This window comes from Panthera onca, chromosome B3, assembly GCF_046562875.1.
Source record: "Panthera onca isolate mPanOnc1 chromosome B3, mPanOnc1 haplotype 2, whole genome shotgun sequence".
NCBI lineage: Eukaryota > Metazoa > Chordata > Mammalia > Carnivora > Felidae > Panthera > Panthera onca.
In genome coordinates this window covers 141904138-141929236 of record NC_138344.1, presented here as the reverse complement: position 1 = coordinate 141929236, position 25099 = coordinate 141904138, and the positions used below count along the sequence as shown (strand labels likewise).

General features: G+C 62.8%; 1 protein-coding gene across 19 annotated transcripts in view; it reads left to right on the top strand.

Annotated features, from left to right (window-relative positions):
• Positions 1-25099, top strand: part of BEGAIN (brain enriched guanylate kinase associated) — a 45291-nt gene that overhangs the window by 1509 nt on the left and 18683 nt on the right. For 5 of the 19 annotated variants that reach the window (XM_078447844.2, XM_078447843.2, XM_078447840.2 and 2 more), the window contains one exon: positions 15496-15524. The exons of 4 other annotated variants lie outside the window; for them this stretch is intronic. In XM_078447844.2, coding sequence (XP_078303970.2) covers positions 15496-15524 — 29 coding nt within the window. Of the gene's footprint in view, positions 1-13621; positions 13971-14038; positions 14494-14571; positions 14951-15495; positions 15525-15913; positions 16524-25099 lie in introns of those variants that run through there. 10 more of the 19 variants (XM_078447847.2, XM_078447842.2, XM_078447845.2 and 7 more) reach the window with 5 other exon arrangements.

Here is a 25099-nt window from a genome sequence, read left to right as displayed (position 1 = left end):
CAGCAAAGCAAGCACAGTGGCAGATGCGGCTTCTTCCCGGCTGCTCAGCACGTTGGTGCCGGGCGCGGGCCGGCTGTGCCTCTGTGGAGGACCCTCCCCAGCTCCTGTCTCTTATTTATAGCCTCGCCAGCTCTGTGCTCTGCTTATCCTCAGAACCTGGAGCTGTTCGCACCTGGGATGCTGAGCAAGGCGGCTGAAGGCTGCCGGCCCGGAGACCGTCTTGTGGGATGGACTTTCCATGGGCTGAGGCGGGATGGGAGACATTTCCAGGTCTGGGAGGGAAGTGAGTCAGAAGCGGTGTGTTAGATGATTTCCCATTCACTTGCAGGGACTCTTGGGCCCGGCGTCTGGCCCACAGCAGTCGCTGTTAATGGAGCACCTACTACGTGCCAGGCCCAATCTCAGCATTTTCATGCATCGTAGCCACTCTGAAGGAGCGCCCCTGCTCCTGCAGGCACAGTGCCACAAATAATATCTCACATCCCAGGAGGTGAGGTCCAAGGGCTGAGTCAGAGCTGAGCAGGTGAGGGTAGTGCAGTGTCGGAGGTGCTGCATGGGTCGGGGCCTGGGGGAAGAAGGGAGAGTGCCAGGATCGGAAGAGGCTCAGTCCTGCAGGAGTTTGGAGGTCAGGGGCATGGCCATGGGCAGGGTGAGGTGACTCCTCCCCTCAAAGCAGATAAAGATTCCCAGGGACAAACCCACGGGTGGGTGACCCTGAGGCTCACTTTGTTGGGTCTGGAATTGCCCTCAGCCTCCCTTCCTGGTTCCCCCTCCTGCCCCAGGGCTGGTCACCAGCCTGGTGGAGAGGCACGGATACGAAGCTGGAGTCTTGAGTTCACGTTCCTCCTCTGCCACTGATTTACTGTGGCAAGGCCCTGCCCCTCTCAGGGCCTCGGTGTCTAGGCACGACACCTATCACAGTCAAGGGAACGACTTCTGCCCCAAAGCAGGCCCCAGATGGTAGCTGTTGGGAGAAAAGCAGACCAGAGCTGTCTCTATTGATTCGGTATTATAGGATGAATGAATGCGTGAGTAAGTGATTGAGTTCTGTATTCACCTAGCATACTCCCCCCGTGCACCCACCTCTGCACCAGTGGAGAAGCAATTGTGGGGTGGGCCGCAGTGTGTGGACAGACAATGACGGGAAGCATAGAGCGGGACAGATGGGACAGCGGGATGCATGGATAGAAAGTAGAGGGGTAGGTGAGGGGGAGCAGAGATTGACGGAAGTGGCAGCGTAGATGGGGGCGGATGGGAACGGATGGAAGAATTGACAAGGATACGGGACTGGATGAACAGAACAGGACGTCAATGGATGGTACATAAATGGACTGATAGGTAGGAAGATGAATTTCTGATGCATATGGCGAAACAGAGGAGTGGATGAAAGGATCTACAATGGCTGGACAGATGTCAACAGAGGGATAGGTGGATAGAGGATGGACGGATACGGGAGTACGTCAGGATAGACAGATACAGCCATGTGGATTCTAGGTGGATTAGTCCGTGCTCGCGTGCTGGGATAGGTGGATGGGTCCTTGAATGGTAAGAAGACGATGGCTGTGGGAATGAATGGATGCGTGCAGGAAGCGTGAATGGATGGCTACGTGAGTGTGTGTTAATGAGTGCACAGATACAGGCGTAGAAGGGTGGATCGGCACACAGACGGACACAGGTCGATGGAGGGATGCGTCTGTGGCGGGGGCAGGCGGAGGCATGGGTACGGGATGCAAGGGACAAGGCTGGACACACGGATGAACGGATACAGGGACTAGAGGGTAGCAGACGGGTGAGTACGTGTCAGCAGATGACAGGTGCAGACACGGATGCACAAGCGGGCGCGTGTGAATGGGTGAGTGGCTCTAGGGACGGATGGGTCGAAGGCTGGGTGATCTGGATTCCCTAGATGCCGGTGTCTTGTTCACAGAGCCCCGATTCCGTGATAGCGTAGCGGGAAGGCTGCAGGGCTGAAGCCCAAGGGGTCATTGGGCTTCTCCAATTATGTGTTGTGCGATGGAGTGGCTGTGTGGCCTCTTGTAAAGACAGGTGGCCAGCGGGGAGTCCTGCAGCGAACCCCTTGCCCAGGGAGACTTCCTGGGAGGCTTGGATGGCTCAAGTGCACAGCCCTTGTGAGGAAGAAAGGCTGGGACAGGATCCAGGGTGCAAACGCTGATGGCACAGAGCACGTGCGTGGATGCTGGGGACTCGAGACAGCTGAGGCCTGTGGCTGCCCTCTAGGGTTCTCAGGCCAGCAGGGAAACAGCCAGAAGCCATGCGATAGGATGGTTAAAGGCACGAGTATGAGAACTCTCAGCCCCACCCCCCCACAGCATCATCCATAAAAGAGCAATGGTAGTAGAAACTTCCGCACTGGCACGAGAGAGGCCCCAGGGAGGGGACAGCAGTCCTGCCAGTGTTTATTGCAGTACCTGGCCTATGGCAAGCCATGGCTGTTGACCAGTGACCCCTCAGAGCCCAAGTCCTCCGCCATGAAATGGGGTGGCAAGTCCTGGCTTGGGGGGTTGCTGTGAGAGTAAGTGAGGTAATGTTTGGAACCATTAGTGGATGTCCAATATGCCCTACCCATCCTGCATCCCATCGCTACGACAACGGGAACCTGCCTTAGGACAAGGTCTCCCCGCTCCGGCCCAGCGGGCACTGGGGAGCTGTGCCTCTCCTCTCTCCGAGCTCACAGAGGCCAGCTTCGCACCCGTGGGATCAGGGAGGGTCCAGGCAGTGGTGGGGGGGGCGGAGGGGGTGCTGGAGAGGAAACGGTGAGCACTTGACCTCTGGGGTTCCCCTCCCGGGTCTGCTGTGTCCGAGCCGTGGGACCTTGGACAAGTCACTTTGCCCAGCTGAGACTCTGCTTCTTTGAGCATGAGAGCCCACAGCCGTCCCACCTCACGGGGCTGGGCGAGGATTTGGGCCATGCTGCAGGTGCGTGCCCGGCACGGAGCTTGGCACGTAGTAGAGACTCAAGAAGTGCGGCTGAAATAGATGAGTCGAGGAGCAGGGGCTGTCACGCCGGGAGCTGTGAGGCTCTTTCAGGAGAAGCAGCCCAGGCTGCGGAGAGGTGAGCAGGCCCAGGCTGCAAGCTTCGGCAGCTGGCAGCATCCTCTGGGGCCTCCGGCCCAGGCGGCAGAGAGCCAGTGGGTTGTTATGACAACGAGAACTTGTCTGATGCAGCCGGCAACTCTAGGAGAAGCTCAGAGGACCGACTGGCCAGAGCCCCTGGAACGCTCCTGCGATCGCACATACTTGGGAAACGACACATTAGAGCCCTGTGCTCACGAGTCCCGAGATCCTACCAGATGCCAGGCTCCGTGCTGGAGGCACCCAGCACCTGTGTTCTCACACCGCTTCCCACCGCTGCCCCCGAACTGGGCATCCACCTGCATGTGACGGTTAGGGGACATGACTTGCCCAAAGTCCTGTTGCGGGGGTTGGAGAGGGATTTGCCCTTGGATCTGCCGCCTCCCACTGGTGATGATGATGGCGATGGGGCAGGGGCTGGTCGGCTGTTGCTGGGGGGAGGTATCCAGGTGTGAAGGGGTGGCTGTCAGGGGACTGCAGGGATCGGGGGGGGGGGGGGGGGGATGCTGTGACTTTCCTTAGAGCCTGAGATCCCTGCTCCCCCCAGTGCCCAGCCCAGCATGGGTGGTTCAGTGGTAGAATTCGCGCCTGCCCCAGTGCCCAGCCCAGAGGAAGTCCACTCTGGAACTACTTGTTGAGCACCTACTATGTGCCTAGGCCTGTGCGGAGAGTGAGGATAGAGTGGAGCTTGCATTCTAAGAGGACACAGAGAGTGAATGATCACACACATACCCCTCGCAGCTGGGGGCTGTGTTATGAGAAGAGTAGGGACTACAAGAGGCTAACGCGAGGGGACCTGATCTGACCTGGGGGCTGCAAGGGGACAGGCTATTGACTGGGACCCTGAAGCTTAGATAGAAATTAGGTGATGAGACAAACGGGAAGAGGGGGGAGGGGGAATGATTCTGATGGTGGGAATAGCATGTGCAAAGGCCCTGAGGCCAGGTAGAGCTTAACACATCCAGGAACTTGATGGCAGTTCCAGGGGGGGTATCCAGGGTAGAAACGACACCTTGGTGTCTCTAGAAAAGACGCTGGACTGTCAGGGCCTTTCAGGGCATATGAATGTGTGACATCGTCTGGCCATTGATCTGGTCTGTGTTTTAAAGTTCGTACTGGGACGTTTGTGGGATGGACCAAGCTGGACCCGCTTCTGTGGAGCGGAGCTCACGGAGCTTTTCACATATTCAGTCATGGGTGCTGTGGACATTCAGAGAGGTGTCCAGCTGAGTCCGGAAAAGAAGGGGTCCCTAGCACTTGATGTGAGCCATCTAGGCACCACCAGCAGGGGCCCCAAGTTCATAGCCATGAGTAGGCCACCAAGGAGAGTCAAGGCCATGCTCTAAGCGATGCCACAAGCTCAGACGGTGATAGTGGCCACCAGCTGGCCCACCGAAGGCCTGGGGCTGCCACCCCCCAGCGAGCCTTCCTCTGACTCATGTGGGTGCGTCCCGGGAAGAAATCCTGCCTCCCGGCTTCCTGAGATGCCAGAAGCAGGCCTATTTCCCTCCACACAAAGGAGGAAGTGCCCAGGCCTGGCTCTGGCCTTTCTGGGTTGATCTCCCCCCATTCTACTCCCCATTTAACTACACCCCGGGTCCCCGTGTGCCACTATCCCTCGCCTTATCCCCTGTGTATCATTGAGGGATTGCCCACAGCTGCTAGTGACAGAGGCTGGAAGTAACCATAGCTTAAATAAGACCGGGGTTATTTCTCTCAAGTTACAGCACCAGAGGCAGGTGGTCCAGGGCTGGTGTGATGACTCAGTGGTCATCAGGAACCCAGGTTCCTTTTGTCTTTCTGCTCCCCCACCCTTGGTGTATGGGTTCTGCCACAAGTTTGCCTCATGGTGCAAAATAGCTGCAACGGCTCCTCCCATCACTTCCATGTTCCAGTTAAGAAGCAGGAGGGTGGGGAATGGGAGCAAAAGAAGCCCGCGCAAGCTGTCTGACCCTCACCCAATAACTTCTGTTTGTATCTCCCTGGCTACCCCTGGCTGCAAAGGAGCCTGAGAAATGCAGTCTTTGAGCTGAGTATCTTGCCTCCCAGAATGAAATGAGTTCCTTACTAAGGACGAATGGGGGAACAGTGGGCAGCCAGCAGTGTCCATCATACCCTCCCAATTTGCCGGATCCATGGCGTTCCAATTCCCCCTTCTTCGGGCCCTGTGCTCAGTCTCACGGCCACTGTTAGGGTCGTCGCTGTGCCGCCTGCCTCTCCACACCCATGCGCCCGGCGCCACACCTGGCAGAGGAGATGAGGAGATGTTGTGGGGCCCAGCCCAGCCCCCTCCCCACACACAGCAGGTGCTCAGCCAGTGCAGGCTGCCTCCCCAGGCAAAAACAGAGCTCAGGACATGACCTTCTCTGTAGCACTCACTGAGCCCTGAAGCCCAGCTCCCACTTAGTGAGAATCAATTTAGGGGGTGGGAGCCCCTCCCCCCCCCCCCCATCCCTGGATCGATGGGCAGGCGGGCATTGAGCTGATCGCTCTGGCCAATGGGAGATGGGCGGCCGTGACCCCCTCCCAAAAGAGGGCGTGGGGATCCCAGCCCCGTGGGAGGAGAGAAGTGGGGCTAGTGAGGTATTTGGAGAGGCTTGACCTTGGACTGACTACGGAGGATGCTCTCGGGGGCCAGCTCCCAGGCACAGGGCCCTGACCCCAGCAGCCCCAGGCAGGATGGCCGCAGCTCCCTCTTGGAGCCCGGGGCCAAAGCCACCAGGAAGGAAGCCTGCAGAGGGGACCTTCGAAGCCGCAAGCCAAGTCCCACTCTGGGCCGGAGCCGCGAGGGCCAGACGCGTTGCCCTGGCTGGGCGGGCCGGCTGGGCCAGGAGGGCACACAGGCGTCACCTGCCCTGCTGTCCACCCCAGAGCCCCCAGGCACGGGCAGCAAGGCCTCCGGGGGCCCCCTGGCCCGGCTGGGCCGCCGACGGGAGGCCAGGCTGCCCTTCTCCAGGTTCCTGGATGAGGTCACCGTACGAGTGCTGGACCCCGGGACCCTGGAGGCCTTCCGGGGGCCCAGAGGCCGCAGCCCAGAGCCCTCCCCGGGGGAGCGAGACCCAGGCCCGGCCCAGGAGCCCCTCCCCGGAGCTGCGGCCCCGGAGAAGACCCTGGCCCTGAGCCCTCCGCTCTCCCCAGAGGCGGCCCCCGAGGCTGCCAGCAGGGCGGGGGCTGGCCGGGCCGTGGAGACCGGTGGGTCTCGAGCGGGCAGCAGCAAGTGTGGAGGCCCAGCCGCCTCCCCCCGGAGGCCTCCAAGCCGGGTGAGTCTCAGCCTCAGCGCCCCGCCCGCGGGGCGGCCTGGCGGAGGTCTGCTGCAGTCCCCTCCCTCCTCGCTGCATGTGCCTTCTCCCCGGGAGTCCCCGCTGACCCCTTCCAGCTCCCTCATCAGGCCGCTTTCATAATATCTGTAACAGGCAAGACCTTAAGAACCCAGCGAATGGGTCTCTACGGTGAAATTTCTGGCTTCGGGGCAGGCAGAAGAGTTGGGAACTGAGTGCATGTGCGGCACGGTATTAATATCAGGCCCCCATGGGCAGAGCCCTCTGTGTCTCACCACGGGATTTCGTGATTGTCCCTTTGCACGTTTGAACCTCAGACACCTCCATGCAAGAATATGTCACCATCCTGTCGGAAAGATAGATGGGTCTGTGTTTTCACTAATTCCCCATTAAAATTTTTTTTAATGTTTTTACTTATTTTTGAGAGAGAGAGAGAGACAGAACACAAGCAGGGGAGAGGCAGAGAGAGAGGGAGACACGGAATCCGAAGCAGCCTCCAGGCTCTGAGCCGTCGGCACAGAGCCCGACGCGGGGCTCGAGCTCACGGACCGCGAGATCGTGACCAGAGCCGAAGTCGGAAGCTCAACCGACTGAGCCACTCAGGCGCCCCTTGGCTCCTCATTTTTTTTTTTTTTTTTTACAATGTTTATTTATTTTTGAGACAGAGAGAGGGAGATAGAGCATGAGCAGGGGAGGGGCAGAGAGAGAGGGAGACACAGAATCCAAAGCAGGCTCCAGGCTCCGAGCTGTCAGCACAGAGCCCGACGCAGGGCTCGAACTCACGGGCCGCGAGATCGTGACCTGAGCCGAAGTCAGATGCTCAACCGACTGAGCTACCAAGGCGCCCCCTTAATTCCCCATTTTATAGGTCACGTGGGGAGTCTGGGCTAGGACCGAGGTCTTCAAATCTAAATGCAGGTGTCCTTCTCAGCACCCCGGCACCGCCCTGCACACAATCAGGACACCCTGGCCTCACAGACGGGCGGAAAGATGTGAGACCCACTTAGCTGACCGGGGGACCGAGTTGTGCAGAGCAGTGCCCGTGCACTTGCACGCCCACCTTGGTGCCGACCTCTGTCCCCCAAACCGTCCGTGTCCCCTGGGGCCAGAGGGGCTTTTATGGGCTCTTGAGGACACGGCCCCATCCTGACTTCTCCGGGCCCAGGACCCAAGTGGGGGTCGCAGGGCCAGGTTGGCGGAGCTCGCAGCCAGGCCCGTCCTAGGATGGCGTCTCTACAGGGAGAGGTTCCTTTAAAAACAAAATTCTGCGTGTTCTAACTCTTGATCCCAGGCCTCGGTGCACCCCCAGGAGGTTGGTGCCGTCATTAGGCTCCCCGCATCCAGAAGAGGAAACTGAGTCTCAGAGAGGCCACGCGGAGGAGTCAGGGTTGGGCGCAGGCAGGCTTAACCTCCCCCTCTGCCCCCTGCTCTTTGGTGTTTCTTGCCCCCCAGCCAGCTGCCTTCTCCTCCCGGGGAGGGCCGGGAGCAGTGAGGCCACTAGTGAGTCCTGGGCATTTGCAGCCCTCCAGCCCTTGCCTTGGGGCCAGCTGCACCAGCTCAAGGATCCACGGGCTGCTGGTGACCTGGACAGGTCACCCGCCCTCACCCCTCCGGGCCTTGGCTTCCCCAGCCATGAAAAGGCAGGAATGATCACGATTTTTCTCTTGCCTTGTCACAGGGAAAGCATCCAACAGGTACCTGACAAGCATCGGGACCCCCGCCTCCTCCACAAGGGCCTGGCAATCTGGGACCCCTGCCTCTGCGCCACTCTGAGCCCTATATACGGCGCAGCCCTCGCTCTGGGGACACTGGGCCCCGGGGGAGCTCCGTGACGCCCAGGCCTCTGGAGGGTTCTGTCTCAAGGCTCTTCACACACGCCTCCCAGGACCGCCTGGTGGCACAGGGCTGCGGGGACCCGTCGGGGCCCAGCACTGGGTGCCAGGAGGCAGGGCTCCATCCTGAGGCCCTGTGAGGTTCCTTCCCGAGGGAGGGGGAGGGCGGTATCGGCCCTCCCCACCCCCACCCCCACCCCCAGGGCCGTATCGCGTGGTGAGCACCTGTTCTGGAACCCCGAACCCCTCCGCTACAGCCTCACATCAAGTACTCAAAATAGGCGGGTCAGAGAGGTACCGGGATCAGCCTGTTTCACAGACCAGGAGCAGGTTCAGAGAACGGAGCCGAGTTCGTGTCCTCACGGGCGTGTGGGGGCGGGAGGATCAGAGGTCATGGGTGCAGGTGCCTGGCACAGAGTAGGAGTTCAGTCACTGGCATGATGATGGTGACGAAGGTCGCGATGGTGGTTCCTCTGCTGTGTGTCTCCTGCCCTCCCAGCCTGGACAGGACTGTGTCCCCAGAACTGTTGCCAGGGTGGGGGTGGGGGGGCTCCAGTCATTAACCTGAAATCCCTTTTTTGAGGCCAGTGCCCGGAGGTTTCACCATTAACACCTTCAGGGAGGGAGCTATAAACCAGGGGAGGGCCCTGGATTTTAGTCCTGCCTCTGTCCCGTCTGGTGAGTGGCCGTGGGTGACCCTGCTGCTCCCCTTCATTGTCTAGCAAGCAAGAAGCTCCTGCGGAAGGTCTCTGAGACCTCCTCTTCTCACTGTCCCCGGGCCCGAATGACAGTATGAGTGACTTAAGCCAGCCATTTCCTGTGGTCAGAAGACGAGAGTGGGAGGGCCAGAGTCAGGGTCAGGGTCAGGGTCATGGAAGGAGAGGCAGGCTGGGGCTCTGAAGGAGCCCAGGTGGGGTTGTAACCAGACCCCTGCTGCCAGGCCTGGGAGTCCCCAGATCCTGTCCCAGGGGCTTTCCCACTGAGCGACCCAGACAAGTCATTCCAGACTCCGGGCCTCGGTCTCCCCAAGTTAAGCTGCCGGGTCCGTTAGGTGTGGATGGCGCCTCTCCCCAGCGGGGGAGCCCCCCCCCCGAGGTGCCTCTTGGGGGTGGGGGGAGCTGCTTCCTAGCTCCCCAACTGTTGCCACGTGGGAATGTGGGCCGGAGTTGCCAGATCTTGCAAATTTTCAGTAGAAGCCAAAAATATGGAATTTAAAATGTAAACTCTCCCAATTTTTAAATGTTGGCTCAAATGTTTTTTAAAAAATTTTTAAAACCTCTTGCAGGCCAAATACAACATGCTGGTAAGCCAGATTTAGCTCTGGAGGCCAGCTTGCAGCCGCACACGGCTGGGAACCCGAGGCCCTGCCTGAGGCGACACGGAGCCCAGCCGGAGCCCAGCCGAGGGAAGGCGGGCGGGGTGGGAGGTAGGGCGGGGCGGCCCTCCTTCCAGGACCAGGGACAGGGACGCTCCCGGCCCCATCTGGGGACAGCAGCAAGGCCTGAGTTCCCCTCCCCAACCTGCTGGGTGACCTCTGGCAAGGGCCCACCCCTCTCCACCCCATCAGGTGAGGACAGGACAGCACGCAGCTCACCTCGGTCCTGCGCCTAAGGTGACCTGCTGCGTCCCCAGCACAGGCCAGCCCTGAGTGGGATGCTGAGGGACCCGGTCTGTGAGCGCTGTCCCCCCCCCCCCGCCCCCCCACAGCTCCTGGAACCCCCGCCCTCATCCTAGCTCCCTCTGCTCCTTCTCGGTGTCCTTGGCCGCCTCTCCAGTGCTGCCTCCTCGCCGGCCACTCCCCCTCCAGGACCTGGGCCCCCCATGGTCCCCCCCACCCCTTCCACCTGCTCAGGCCCTCTGGGCACCTCTCCCACCTCCACCCCCTCCCCACAGGCCTGGATTTGGGCCGGTGGCACCTCCAGCTGGGCTCCTCGAGCCCCGCACTTGCCCTTCTGTGCCCCCTCCTCGCGGCAGCCTCTCGGACAGTCCTCTGTTGGCCCAGCGGGGCTTCCCACCAGCTCGTCCTGACTATGGCCCGCGAGACCCCCACCCCCTGCTCCCACTGCTGACCAGATGCTTCCAGACTCACCAGGCGCCCCGCGCCCAGGGCCTGCTGCTGCCACCGGCTCCCCAGTCGTGGCTCACTGTTCACCTTGACCTCCCTCCGCCTTCCCTCCTCAGCGGACTTGTCCCATCAGACACTGGGCCAGCAGGGGCGCTGTGCTGACCTCCGGAGCCATCTGCCTCCGGCCCGCAAATATCAACCTCAGCACCTAGAGGACACAGAACCCCCCTCTGGTTTGTTCTCTGCTGAGTCCACTAGAACAGGGCACACGGTGAATGTTTGTTGAATGAGTGCAAGAAGTCAAGAAGGGGTGTAAAGCATCTTAGAAGGCCGCCCACCCCAAATGATTAAATTAAATTAAAAGGCTCTCCAGAGGAGCCCCATCCCCAAGACCGTCCCCTATACCTGGCTACCTTGTCACTCACGGTGCCCTTCGAAATTTTTCCCTCCTCCCTGGATAAGGGATTGAGCTCAGAGAATTCGAGAGACTCGTCAGAGGTCACACAGCTGCATAGGGGGCCCAAGTCTTCATCCGTGGGAGGTGGGTGACCCCTGTCTTTGTCACACCCGGGGTTTGTGCCCCCCACGCCAGGCCTTATCCCTCTGGCCTCCACATTCTTCAGCTTGTTTCCTCCCCTGCAGGTGAAGTCAGGGAGTAAGATAAAGGGGAAATTGAGGAAGCCAGAGCCCCGAGTGGGTTTAAGGAGGCCCCGGGGTTGGAGCACTAGTGTCAGGGTCCGAGAGGCCAGCTCCCGGCCCCAGGCGAGGGCAGGGACTGGCCCAGGGTCACAGGAGGAGTCGGAGGCAGAGCTGGCCTCCGGGGCCAGAACCCAGGCTCCGTGGGTCCCAGGCCTGGCTCTCAGCACCAAGCAGACCTGTCCCCAGACAGGGACTCACTTTCCTTCTCTGTAGTTTCGGGAACAGAGGATTTGAGGGGGGCTTGGAGAAGGAGGACCCACACCCTCAGAGGGGCGCCTGGGGCAGGACCCTGTGCCGCCGTGTCCTTGGGCTCAGGTGCCGCCCAGCTTGGGGGTGGCGAGGAATGATGGGGGCCAGGAGAGCAGGAAGGAGCGCAGGCTGTGTGGCAGGTCCGTCTGGCTGGGGATTAAGAGCAAATGCACTGGTTCGGGCGTCACCGCTTGTCACTAGAGGCCCTGCCGTAGGGGTGTTGGTGGGGCAGGGGCAGGGCAGGCAAGTGACCAAGGAGGAGGGGTCCAAAGAGACCGGTGCGATGAGAGGGTCTTTGGTGGGTAAGGGGCTACTTCAGATGGGTGGTCAGAGAAAGAAGGCACTGGCCATGCAAGATCTGGGGCAGAGCATTCCAGGTGGAGGAAAGAAGTGCAAAGGCCCTGAGGCAGGAGCCAGCTGGGTGAGCTTGCTGGTCAGTGTGGTCTGCATGTGCCAAGTACGGGACAGATCAGGGGGCTGAGGTCAGAGGGTTAGGCAGACTTGCCTTCCTCCCTCGCCCCCTGAGAGTCCCTACTGTGCGCCAGGCACCTTGCCAAGTCGTCGCTGGGAGGGTGGCGGCTGTGGAAGGAACCACACACAAGCGGCAGAGCTTTGTCTCTTGGACCCTCTGTTCTTGCATTTGTAAAGGGGGGTTTGTGAGCCCCCCTCGCGAAGCCACTTTGAGGATTACATGGGATTGATTGATTTCTGCAACGGGGCTGAAGGCTGCACTGGCAGCGACAGGCCGGCTACAGGATGGAGGGGCCCGTTTCTGCCCCGGGTGGCCCTCCGGAAGCTCAGAGTTGTGCAGGGCGTAAGGGAAGGTCGCAGGGGCAGGAGGAGGTGGCGGTTGGCAGGCAGCTCAGAGTGGGGCTCAGGGTGTGGGGGGAGGGGCTTTCTAGGCCGGTGGGGCAGACCCACCCGCCCGGGGAAGAGCCCAGAGAGCAGCTGGGCTGAGGCAAGGACCCGTGGCCGACAAGCTGGGCTCATGTGATGTTTTGGGAAGATGAAGGCGGCTGCGGGACCAGACCACCAAGAGGGGACAAGGGGAGAGTTTCGGGCAGACAGTGACAAGGTCACAGCGTGCTGCAGCACAAGAGACATGGGGCCCCGAGTGTGGGAGTGCCCAGGGAAGAGCACTGGAGGGGCCAGAGGGGCCCTGGGGGTGTCTCACACTGGGGACCCTGGACCTCCCACAGTCTCCCCATACTCGTGGTCCCCGACCATCCCTGCCCTCCTCCTATAACGGAGGAGACCCAGGCAGTGGCTTCCGTTCTCCTCCACCCAAGCCCCCGGGCAGGCCTCGGCTAACTTTGGGCGACTCTGAACAAGCCGTTTCGTGCTCTGGCCTTGCTTTTCTGATCCGTAAAATGGGCATCTCGGGAACGTCCCCAGATCTTGTGGTGACGAACTGCAGAGTCACGACTTGGACATGGGACTTCTGGCCTCAACACCAAGACCATTGCCAAGGCACAGCCGCCTCCCCACAGGGCCAGCCCGGCTGCTCCCCCTGCTCCCTAACCACATACAGCTGTGACCACGCATCACATGTGCATCCAAAGCTTTGTGCAAGCTCCCAACCCCCGGGGGAGGTGCCAGGCTAGCCCTGGACACAACTGGGAAAGACCCTGCCCCAGGGAGCACACATCTGGTATGGAGGCCTGAACCAAACAACTCCACCGGGTCTCCACGGAGGGCTGCCCAGAGGAGGCAACCTTTAAGGGTGAGGGCACACGCACTGGGTCTGGAGAGAATGTGAGACATCGTGGAAGGGTCAGGGCCAGGCTTCAGGGTCTGGAATAGCGGAGTGAAGGAAGGGGCTGCCCAGGTGGGTGCCAGGCTACACCCCATCTCTTCCTCTGCCGGCCTGCCCCCTGCCACCAGGGCGACTCAGCAGCCTCTCCTAAGTGTCCCTTCCTGGGAAATTCCCAGACAGACCTTTTAGAAGAGCTGAAACATTCCATATAAATAATTAATGCTAGATTTTTAAAATTAAATTTTAATGCATTCTTATTAATTTAAGACAAACTCCCGGGCAGGTCATTGACTGTGAGTGATTGAGGCAACTAGAGACATATGAGGAGCTGTCCCTAGCCTTTGGGGGGAGAAGACCTCTCTGTGTGAGGGCTGGTTTCCAGGCCTGGCTGGGCTCATCTCTGGGCTTTGCTTTCCCCTGTCTGTAAAATGGGAGTGACTGCTTCCCCGGCAGGCAGGGCCGCCCTGAGGAGGAAATGGCCAGTGCCGTGAACGTGGAAGGCGTGTGTGTGTGTGTGTGTGTGTGGGCCGTGGGGGTGGGAGCGCCTCGATCATCTTTGCCATTCTGCCGAGGGGGGGACTCCCAGGACAGGGGGCGGGGGTCACTTCTCAACCATTAGCCCCCAGAGGGCAGGGCTCACCTCATTGGCTGCCCCCTCCCACCACTAGAACTTGGCCCGGAGCTAATGAATGTGGGGAAAAGCGTCGGTGGATGAAGGAACGCTTGGACTTTTTGGGTTGGGTATGAACCTGGTTGGGGCTGACCCTGAGAGAGCCCGGCTCCTCCCACCCCTGCGCGGGCCCTGTGGAGGCCAGGCCTGCTGGGTGCTGGGGGTGCCCTGGCGAAGGGACGGGACGCCTGCCGGGGAACTCACTGCCAGAGGGAGGAGGCAGGAAAAGGCTGGTGTAGGAGCTAGGCATGCAGTGTCCGTGTTTATTGAGCGCCTGCTGTATGCCGGGATCTAGCGTGCTGAGCGCGGTGATGGGGACCTGGGAAAGGTGGGCCTGGGGCAGATAGGGGGCTTCGCGAGAGCCACTGGCCCGGCGGCCAATTCTTTTTGTCTTAGGGGAGGAGGGTATTCAGACGGGGGTCTGGGCTCGTGGTCTCCGACAACTTTTCGAGTGAGGATTGTGTCTGGCGGCCAATCCGGGGCCCTCGCCGATCCTTTTCTTCTAAAATTCCTTCCCCCGCCCAGCCCCTCCGCAGCCCGCGGGTGCTGAAGGGCAGCGGAGCGCTTCGTCCGCCTCCCCCTGCCCCCAACCCCGGCTCGCAGGTGAGGAAACAGGCCGGCGGAGTCCCGGGAGGGCCTGCCCGAGCACCCGGGGAGCCGGCGGCCGAGCCCGGCCGAGGCCCCCGGGCCGGGCCTCCTAGCTCGGCGCAGTCGGCCGGGCTGCGCCCTCGCCCGGCGGGGCGGTGGGGGAGGCGGCGTGGGGCCCGGACCGGAGCGGAGCGCGCTCCCGGCGGACGCGGCGGCGGCGCCCGGAGCGAGGGGCCGGGATGGGCAGTCATCAGTCTTCCCAGGTGTGTCGCGTGGTCCCTGGGCTCAGCCCCGCGCCCCCCTTTAATGCCGGCCGTGGCGCGGAGAGACGGGGGAAAGCCCCCGGGAGCGGCCTCTCCCGGGCGATGGAGAGCCCGCCCCGCGCCCCCCGCTCCGCGCAGGAAGTGCGATCCCGCCCGGGCCGCTCGCGGTCCCCGTCGCTCGCCGGCGCCCGCAGGGTTAACGGCGGCGGGAGGGTCTCCCCGCCCGGCGCACAGAGGGGCTGCCCGGCTGCTCGGGGCTAGGCAGGGAGGGTCTCCGAGCCGCGCGCGGGCGGGTCTGCGCAAGCCCGGCAGGGAGCCCCGCCGGCGAGCCGGACGCGCAGGGGTTAATCCCTCGGGCCCGGGAGGGGCGAGCCAGGCCCGGAACCCCAGAACCTGAGGGCAGCGGGGTCTCTGACTGAGGAGTCCGAGGTCCCAAATGCCATCGCCCTCGGATCGTGTGAGTGGCGGGTTGTGCAACCCCGTATGGCTCCCAGTTCCCGGATTCGAACATTCTCCGACTCGGAGATTCTGCGATTGCGGGCTCGGCTTCCTCCGAGCGCGGGGCCGGAAGGGTTAACGGGCGGGGCGGGGGGTGCGGGCGGTGGGGTCGGGGGGGGGGGACGGTAAGCAGCGGGGGCCGCGGCCACGGGAGAGTTAACGCGGCCGGGCCGGGCCCCCCTTCTCCGGGCCGGCCCGGGATCGCCCCGGGCCAGCCCCTTCTTCCCTCCCCGGGGGGGGGCGTAACTCGGTGGCGGGGAGCGCGGCGGCCCGGGCGGGCTCACCTGTTACTCGGCCGCGGCCCGGCGCACCACCCCCCTCCCCCGAGTCTCGGGGACCGGGGACGGGGGCTGGGGGCGCGCGGGCCGGGCTTTGCCGCCGAGCGAGCGGCGCGGGGCGCCCCGCCGCCGCGCCCGCCCGGTGCCCGCTGTGCCCGGCGCCGCCCGGCGCGGCCGCGGGGCGCACGCCTCCTGCCTGCTGACCCTCTCGTTTGGTTTCTCGCAGGCCTCTGCCGCAGACATGGAGAAACTCAGGTGAGTGCAGCGTCCTCCGAGCCGCGGCTCGCGCGGGGCCGGGTCGGGGTGGGGGCGCCCGGGAGGGCAGGGGGAGGGCTCCGCCCGGGCCGCCCCGGCGGGCCGGGTGTGCGGTGTGCGGTGCGGGACTGCGCGCGGCGACACGACGGGGAGCCCCTCGCGGGGGGCTCCTCCGCCCGGCCGGGGCCGCCGCGGCTGGGGGGGGGGGCGGTGCGCCGCGAGGACCTGCGCGCGCGCGCCCCCCACCCCCCATCCCGGCCCGTGCCCCGCCCTGGACTCCCGGCTGTCCCCCCCCCCACCCCTCCCCCACTCCACCCCGCGGGACCCTCCGGGTTTCCGCTCCTGCGGGTCGCGCCGGGTCCCCGCGCCGGCTGGTCCGCCACCACCCCACCCCCCCAACCCCCCTCCCCCGGTTGACAGTTGCCTGGTTCTGAGCTTTTAAGTTTCCGCCTCGTGGGGGCGGGGGTGGGGGATGGAGTCCTCGCGGCCGGCCGGGCGAGGCAGGCGCGTCTTGGAGCCATTTTGGGGGAATCCCGCGAGTCTGGGGAGCGTCCCCCGCGGCCTCCCTCGGGGTGCTCAACTTTGAGCCGCCGCGGACTCCACCGGGCTCCCTCCGCGGCAGGCCCGCCCGGGGAATCAGCCGATTTGAATATTCACGACTTCCTCCGCGACTTCCCTTGGCCACCCTGACCCCCACTTTGGGAACACCCCTCCTGTGTTTTCCTTCCGGAGCCCGAGCCGAGGCGTCGTGTGGGCAGCAGGCCCGGCTCTGGCTGCTGGGTTTCGGCACCGTCTCCAAAGGCCGGAGGGTCTCGCGACCCCTCCCCCTCCCCCTCCTCCCAAGGCCAGAATCGGGCATCCACGGGGAACGCTCCTTGCGGCCGGGACACCCATCCCCTGAGGGTCAGGGACCTGCCAGCCCAGGCTTGTTCCAGAACGTGGCCCTGGGACTAGGGCAAGGAGACCCGGGGCCTTCCCAGCTGACCCTTAATGCTGCGGGTGAGTTCTTCCATGAGTGTCCCGGGGGTCTCACACGGTGGCTCGGGACTGGCTGTTCAGAGCGGGGCCATCTCCTGGCCACTGAGCTGGAATGCAGCCCTCTCCTGTGAGTCCCACGGGGCAAGGACCCACTTGTCCTGGGCTGGGAGGAGGGGTCCAATCTCTCAGGTCCTAGGAGCTCAGACCCAAAATCTGACGTGCAGCCAGGCCCGCCTTGTCATGGCCAAGGTCCAGGGGGGGCTGGAGAGGCCCAAGGGGCAAGCAAGCCTGGCTGTGGCCACACAGATACCCCACACTGGCCGTCGTCTCACCAGTGTCCCCACCCGGGAAGGGTTCCTGAGAAGAAGGGGCTACTGCTTTGCCCAGCTGAGACTTGACAAGAAGGTAGCCTTGGTGGGGGGTCTTCGTAGCAAGACCAGCTGGCAGGGGCGGGGTGGGGGGGAGGGAGGGTCCCTTCCGTGGTTCTCTTTCTCTCCCCCTCCGTGCCCAGCCAAGGTTCTTGAGCACCCACCCCTGTGTGCTGGGCAGTGGGGACAGAGACATGGCCCAGCCGGGTTGGGGACGCAGGTGGGCAGGTGAGTCAAGTGGACAGGTGAGCCACCTGGGCAGTGGTGCCTGACACGCTAAGGGCATCAGGCATGGCTTTGCCAGATGGGCCGAGGGCTTCCCCGGGCTGAGTCCCAAAGGCCAGTGGCAGTTGCCAGGGCCTGGGCCGCCGGGCTGCTCTGGGCCACTCGGGCTTTCAGCAGAGGCAGACTTTTGGAGCTTGTGGGAATGGGGGTCCCGTGGGGCCAGGACCCAGCATAGCATCCCAGAACCGGGGAGGGTTCTACCCCCTTTCTTCTTCTCACCTCATCAGTGTTCTCAGAGCTGCCTCGAGGGCCTTTCCAGACCCTTCCTTCCCAGCAGGTGCAGGGGCTGCCCCCGTGCGGTTCTGCCCCGCAGGTAGTGCCGGGCGTCTAGGACCAAGAGGCCCAGAGGGATGTGGGGGAAGTTGGTCAGCAGGGGTGGTAGGTCCTGGGGTCTGGAGCCTCTCAGATCCAAGTCTCCGGCCTCAGTTTTCCCATCTGTGAAGTGGATGTCCTAATCACCCCCACCTCGCAGGGCTGTTGGGAGAATGATGTGCCCCACCTGAGACGTGACCCACAGGCCAGGTGGAGGTTCATCGTGGGGCATCCAGTCCACACTGTGGTGGGTCCCCCAGGCGGGAGAAGATCCATTGGTGGTCCAACTGGAGGGGTCTTGGGGTGTCCAGAGGAATGGCCCCATGGCCCAGCCCTGTGCGCCACCTGTCCCCCCCCCCCCCCCGCCCCACGCCCCTAGAGGGCAGTTTCTGTACATTGCAGGCCGGGCCTGGGGAGCCGAACTGAGCTCCTAGACGGCAGGTGCTTTGCCCCGTCCAGCGCACCCCTACCCTGGTGCCTGGGACCAAGCCTGGCTCATGGGGGGGGGGGGGGGGTGGTCCAGGAAATATGTGACGAGTGAGCAAAAGGACGGTGTCCGTTTGACCCTCAGTGGCTCCCTTTGTGGGCAGGTGCACAGCCGGGCTCGCCTCGCCCCAGCCCCTCTGCTGACTCCCCCTGCTCACCACCCATCATGCTGAAGTCTCCCCTCCCAGGCCCAAACAAACTGTCACACGCTCCTGCCCTTGCCTGTGCTATTCTCTCTGCCTAGAATGAACTTTCACCGGCCTTCTTGTCCACATGACAGACTCTTTCTTCTCCCTGTCACCTTCCCTCTGGGGCTTTTGTGACGCTTTTGCCCCTCATCCCTGGGGGGTGGGGGGGAGTCATTCCCCTTCTGCGTACCAAGTCCCGCGCTGGGGGCTGAGACTGAGTAAGACCCAGGGCCACCGTCCTGGCAGGACGAGCAGGCAAGGACACAGCCCCATCAGCAGATCCTCCAGGGATGCCAGGCCAGGGTCACTGACTTGGGATATCAGGGAGGGCTTCCTGGAAGCGGGGACGCTTGAGCCAAGGCTCAAAGAATGAACAGGAATTTGCAAGGAGGATAGACCAGTCAGGCCTTCCAAGAGGCGCAAAGGCCATAGAGGCCCGAGGAAGCGAGGCTTCCGGGCAAACAGGCGAGGGGAGGGGAATGCGGGCCGATGGAGTGTCCTCCCGCGTGTCCCGGACCGGAGCCCCTTCCGGCAGAGCCTGGCTCTGACCCCTCGACTTTTCCAGCCCCAGCGCCTGCAGGGCCTGGCCCACCGCAGTGCTCCCCCAGGTCTGGCCACCTCTAATCCGGCCTCACGTGTGCCCTGCCCTCGCTCACTTAGCTTCCCTGCCTCTGACTGCTTGAGCGACTCTTCTGGGGACACTCAACTATTTGTGGATATTAGCGAGGCCAGCCTGGCCGGCCGTGTGCAGAGCACAGCTGCTAATCCTCAAATTCATCCGCTCCTTTGCTTCTCTCCGCACAGGGTCCCCTCTGCCTTCACTCCTGCCGCGGCCACTTTGTCTGCCGCAGGCCTCTGGGCAAGCCCTCTCCTCTGCGTGGGCTCCCGTCCCCTCTGTCGTGGAGGAAAGTGGGTCAGCCGCCACAGGGCACCTGGGATGGAGAAGGTTCTCAGGAAGCCACAGTTCTTCCCGTTATGCGTCCACCAACCCCCCGCCCCCGCCCCCGCTGGACTATTTCAAAGTTGTGAACCGTGATGAGCTGTAGAAAAGGCGATACATATCTCTGCGGTTTGGGGATTAAGTTTAGGACGACCACCACCCAGGTCAAGAACAGGAAGGCTGCCAGCCCTCCAGGGGCGCCCCAAGACCCCTCCCCCATCAGGGCTTTCCGCCCCCCCCCCTTCCCCCGACGTCCCCAGGCCCCTGGCTTTTGTGATAAGCGGCTCTTTGTTTCCTTCGAGATTTGGCCACCTAAGAGCATCCCCGACTGACATCGTTTTGTTCTGCCGGGTGGAGACCCTCACGCACATGGAGGCTTTCAGCCTGTGCCTTGCAGGCTGGCCTCGTTTCGCCCCAGCGTCGCGTTTGCAGGGGGCTGGCCGCGGCTGGCTGTCTCAGGTCACGGCATTTGTGCGTGAAGCCGCTGCGGTCTGTTCATTGGCCGAGAGCACTGTGGCGTGAGCTGCTGCGGACAGTCCGGTCCAGGTGTGCTGGGGACCGCGTGTGCATGGGGCGGGGGGGGGGGGGGGGGGGCACGCCCCGGAGCCGAACCGCCGGAGACACAGGGCGCGCGCACGTGGTCGGGGAGGAGTCAAGGCCACACGGTACGCGGCGCTCTCTGGTCACTGCCCGCCCTACGCGGGAGGCCCTGCGTCTCCACGGCGTCTTGGCGCTTGGCGTCGTCAGGTGGGGAGCACGGTTTCTTGGGGTGGCGCCGATCACACCTGCCCGGATCGCTGCTCGCTGGGGTTCCCTCTTCCGCAAGTTGTGCGCGTGTCTTCCCATCAGAGTGTCTTACAGGGTTTGTGGGTGTCCAGCCGGCCCTTGCGGATCACGCGTGTGCAGATCACTTCCCTGCGGCCGCTCGCTTCCCGCCGGGTAAAAGGGGCCTCCGATGAACGGGAGTTCCTGCTTTTAATTCTGTTGGCGTTACGTTTTGGTTACAGCTTTTTGCACAGGGACACCCCCGTGTGTAGGCCTACACTCACTGATCCCCTCGTGTGACTTGTACTCGTTGTGGTTCTGCCCGTGCCAGACAGGGTGCTCCACGCTGGGGATACTCTGGGGAAACACCAGCCTGGCATCCTGGAGATAGAGTCAGGTGGCGTCCGAACCTCAAACCACACTGACCTCCTCTCCCATGACTCTCCCCTCGCTGGTTTCCCTTGCAGCTACCTGGCCTCCTTGTTGTTCCTCAAACACATCAGACAGGCTCCTGCCCCGGGGCCTTTGCACAGGCCGTTCCTGTCTACCTGGAATGTCCTTCCCCAGATAGCCACAGATTCCTGCCTCCCCTTCTTTCACATCTTTTTCAAATGTCACTGCGGTGGGGGTGGGGACGGCTTTCCTGACCACTCATTCCATGTATAATTTTAACCCCCCACCCTGCCCCTTCTCTGCTTTGATGTTCCCTGCCACCCTGCCCACCCCCTGACTAGCACTTTGCTTTATTTCTTTATCTTGTTTATGATCTGTCGGCCCCCCACCCCCTGCCCAGAATGGCAGTCCACTGCTGACCCCCAGGGCTTAGGGGTGACATGTAGTAGGTGCTCAATAAATGCTTTTGAATGAGACTGTGCTGTGGCAAGCAGGGAGGAGTGGGGCAGCCAGCCATTCGCCACTCACGGTGCCCTAGAAGGGGGCCACTCCCCTTGGCACCCCAGGAAGAGCACTGGGGAGCACTTGTGCCCAGCCCTCAGGGAGTAGTGTTTTTAATTTTTTTTTTTTTTTTTGAGAGACAGAGAGAGACAGAACATGAGCAGGGGGAGGGGCAGAGAGAGAGGGAGACACAGAACCCGAAGCAGGCTCCAGGCTCTGAGCTGTCAGCACAGAGCCCGACGTGGGGCTCGAACCCACGAGCCGGGAGATCGTGACCTGAGCCGAAGTCAGCCGCCCAACCGACTGAGCCACCCAGGCGCCCCAGGGAGTAGTGTTGTTGTTGTTGTTGTTGTTGTTGAATTTTTTAAATTTTTAAAATTTATTTTAAAGTTTATTTATTTATTTTGAGAGAGAGTGCACAGGCTGGGGAGGGCCGGAGAGAGGGAGAGACAGAATCCCAAGCAGGCTCCACGCTATCAGCACGGAGCCTGATGCAGGGCTCGAACTCACCGAACCATGAGATGGGGACCTGAGCCGAGATCAAGGGTCGGATATTTCACCGGCCGCGCCACCCAGGCCGTGAGAGCCTCTGATGGAGGAGATGGTCGGCGGGGCTGGCGGGGGGGCCTTGCTCAGAGAGGAAGCCACTCGACTGAAATGAGCGGGTGCGGACAGACGGGGCTCCTGGCCGGGGGACCAGCATGGGCAAAAGCCTGGGGGCAGGTGCGAGAGTGGCTCGTGGAGGCAGGCGCGAAGGTGGGGCACCTTCCTCACGCGGGGGCTGAGCTCTGACCTTCCTGGTATGTTCGGCCTCCCGCCCTCCCTCCCAGCCGTGAGGGACCACAGAGCTGGAGGGCTCTGGGGAAACGCAGGCCAGAGGCAGAAAGGGACTTGTCTGGGTCTCTGGGGCCGGGAAGACCACAGCCTCCCCCAGCATCCAGACAGGGCCCGGTGGGAGGAGTCCCGTCTGGTTTGGACCAAACGGTGCAGCCCCCCCTCTGTGCCCCCGCCACACGTGTCCGCTCAGACAAGCAGGCTTCCTACCTCCCTTCCGGTGCCCCCTCCTCTGGGCCACACCAGCACCCTTCTTGAAGCCCAGAGCTGTGGACGCACCGCCGACAGCTCCAGGCTCCCACTGGCACCCCCCCAGAAGACCCAAACTCCTGTGTGGCACCCGGGCCCCCTTGGCACAGCTGGGCACCGCTGGGCGCCCCCCCGCTGGTCACTTGGTGGTGGCCTGTCCTGTCTCCCTCCACGTCCCCCTCAGGGACCCTTTCTCTCACCTGGGAGGCCCCACTGCCTTGGCCCTGTAGGTTGTCACCGTTGATCTCACTTGCCCATCGATCGCACGCTTGACAAATATTTATTGAGCACCCACTGTTTGCTGGAGGCTGTTGTAGGCACTGGGGATACAGCAGTGACCGAAAAAACTCCTCTCGTTAGGGGAGACAGAAAGCTTGTCAAAATAAACCTCACAGTGACCAGTGCTATGGGGTCCAAACCACCCCCCCTCAGGAACAGAAGGGCAGTGAGTGTGCTGGGGGGGGGGGGGGGGTAGGTGGCAGCACAGCCTGGGAAGGGCTTCCGGGAAGGGGACACCGGGGTGAAGGCCTGCGTGGGTGAAGGGCCACCACGTGCCCGTTTGGGAGAAAGAGCTCCGGGCAGAGGGAGAGCAGGTGGGAAGGTGCCGAGGAGGGAGCTGACCCGCGGCCAGAGTGGCCGAGCACGGTGACGAGGAGGCTGGGGAGGCGAGGGGGACAGACGGGGACTCGGGGTGCGTGGGGGCCGCGGAGGGCTTGCGAGCGGAGCCACGGTGTGGTCGGGTTTAGTGTGGAGCGAGCGGCAGGGCTGGGACGCCAGGCCGGGGGCAGGGCGGGGACCGGGAGAGTTGTGATGGCGGCCGGGAGGGGGCAGGGGCCGCGGAGGCCGGCAGAGGATTCTGGTGTATTCGGGAGGAGAGCGGACGGGGTCTCCCGATGGGTCGGAGGAGGGGTGTGAGGGAAGGGGGGCATCCAGGACAACTCCCGCCTGCTGGGCCCGAGCAAAGGTTGCAGCTGCTGTCACCGGAGACGGGGCCAGCCGCGGGGGGAAGAGCAGGTTCGGGGACGCACATGCTGCCGTCACCCGTGGGCCTGGGGCGCCCCTGCGCTTTGGGGCTGTCCTGCTTTGGGTGCGTCCTGGAGGGCGTCGCCGTTCTCTGGGCAGGGTGGGCATGCGGTGGGTGCTACTGGGGGTTGGAAGGGTGACTGGCATTGTGGTCTGGAGCCTGCCAGCTCTTGAAGAGGTTTCCCAGAGACTGGCCACCTGCTGGAACAGACTCGAGGCCTCCGGGATTACTGTTGGGTTTTCTTGTCCCTTCCCTCCGGAACCCCTACCGTCCACCTCTTGTCTCCTCCACCCCACCCAGCAGGCCTAGTCCCTCCCTACGTGGGGTCCTCCAAGGCTCTCTGCCGCACTTCTAAACCTGACCCTAGTGGAGGAAGACTTATGGGCTGATTCTTACTATGATGTGAATGACTGCCTTGCTTTGCTTTCTCCCTTTGGGATTCAGGGTGCTACAAAGAGACCCTCCACGCAGACTATTCTCTCTTCTTCTGTCCTGCCCTTCTAAGTCTCCTGTCCTCACAGCACATCTGAGTCCCTGCTCCTCTGGAAGGCCTCCCTGATGAAGTATGATTAAGAAGGTAGACTCACCTGGGCTTGAATCCCAGCTCTTTCACTTACTGGCTGTGTGGCCTTAGACAGGTTTCTGAACCTCTCCGGTCCTCAGTGTGTGCATCTGTAAAGTGGGCACAATGAGAATAGCACCTACATTAGAAGGTTGTTTTGAGGCTGAGATTGTTACCCTGGATCTCGGCACACGGTTAACGGTCTGGCTGTTAACTGCCTGCCCGTCTCTTAGGCGGTCTCAGCTGTCCTGTTTCACCAGCCTTCAAACCGGTGACATTATTCCCACTGTGGAGAAGAGGACCCGGCCCAGTAGAGCAGGGGAGGTGGCCGGCAGCCCTAGATTGAGTCAGGATCATGAGAGAATTTCAGAGTCGGGGGCAGGGGAGGGTGAGGGCTGGGGCTGCAGTGATGTCTGGAGGGGCCGCCCCCGAGAGGGGAGGCCATCCTGGGAGGGGTCCACTCCTGGCTCCCGTGCTTACCGGTCATTACTAGAGGGGTGGCCTTGAAAGAGGCGTTTGTCCCCAGGCCCCGATTGCTTTGTACGTTGGGCACCCCCACCCCCCACACACCCCCAGGGAGGTGCGGATTGAGCCAGAAAAGGCCAGTAGCATGCCGTAAGTGTCTCTGGGTGATTGCGTGACCGCAGGGGGGCGGGATTTCAGGGAGAAGTTTCTAGGAGGAGGTCACCGCGGTCACAGTGCCCCTTTGGGTTTTGATTCCAGATGGGGAGACTGCAGCCCAGAAAGGTGGCCTCCTCCTGGCCCGCTGGCTGAAGTGCCCCGTCCTGGCCCCAGTCCTTAGCTTCCAGACTGGGTTTGGCCCGTGGCACCGTCTCACGTGGGTGTGGGGAGGCGCGGGGGCAGGTGGGGAGGTGAGAGTGGGGCGGGGTGGCCTGGCAGAGTTAGGGGGGCAGGGAGGGGGTGCAGGGCTAGGGCCGGCCGCCCACAACCCCCGATCTGGGCCACCGAGAAGCTTCCTGCAGCCCTGATTGCCTTCTTGAGGCCCAGAAAACAGGCCCTCCTGGCGATCCGATCGCTATGTCCCCGTGTCTGCTGCGGCGACCCAGCCGGTGGGGCAGTCAAATCAGCGCAGCCGGGTGGGTTCCTTGGGGGGCGATGACCACGAACCTGGTCATCGAAGTGCTGAGGGGCGGCGCCTTCTCACCTGGGCCCCGGGGCGGGACGCCGGGTGCCGGGAGGTTAATTTGGGAGCCCTTCCTCGGCTCTGGGGCCAACCCCATGGTCATTCGGTCCACCCGTCTCTCTAGGAAGCCCCCTGAACACTGACTCCAGGTGGAGGGTGGGTGTGGCCTTGGGGCAGGGGAGGGGTCCAGGGCCAAGGCGTGAATGGCCCCGTCTTCCAGGTCTCCCAGTCTGGACGGGGAGACCGACAGAAGAGTGGACGACCAACGGTGCCCAGCTGGGTGTTAGGAAAGACCCAGAAGGCTTCTAGAGCCTTCTAGACCCACCCCTCCTGGGACAGCATCCTCAGGGCTCCCCTTGCTGGCTCACCCGCCGGAGGGACATCCCCAGGCCCAAGCCGGCCTGCTCTGAAGTGCCTCCGGGGCTCCTGTGCCCTGAGGGAAGGGACCGGACACTTGGCCTGCAGGTAGGGCAGTGGGCCTTCTGCCTGCTTGTCCCCGGCCACCACCTAGTCTGTCCTTGCCCCCCGGGCTTGGGCTCCGGCCAG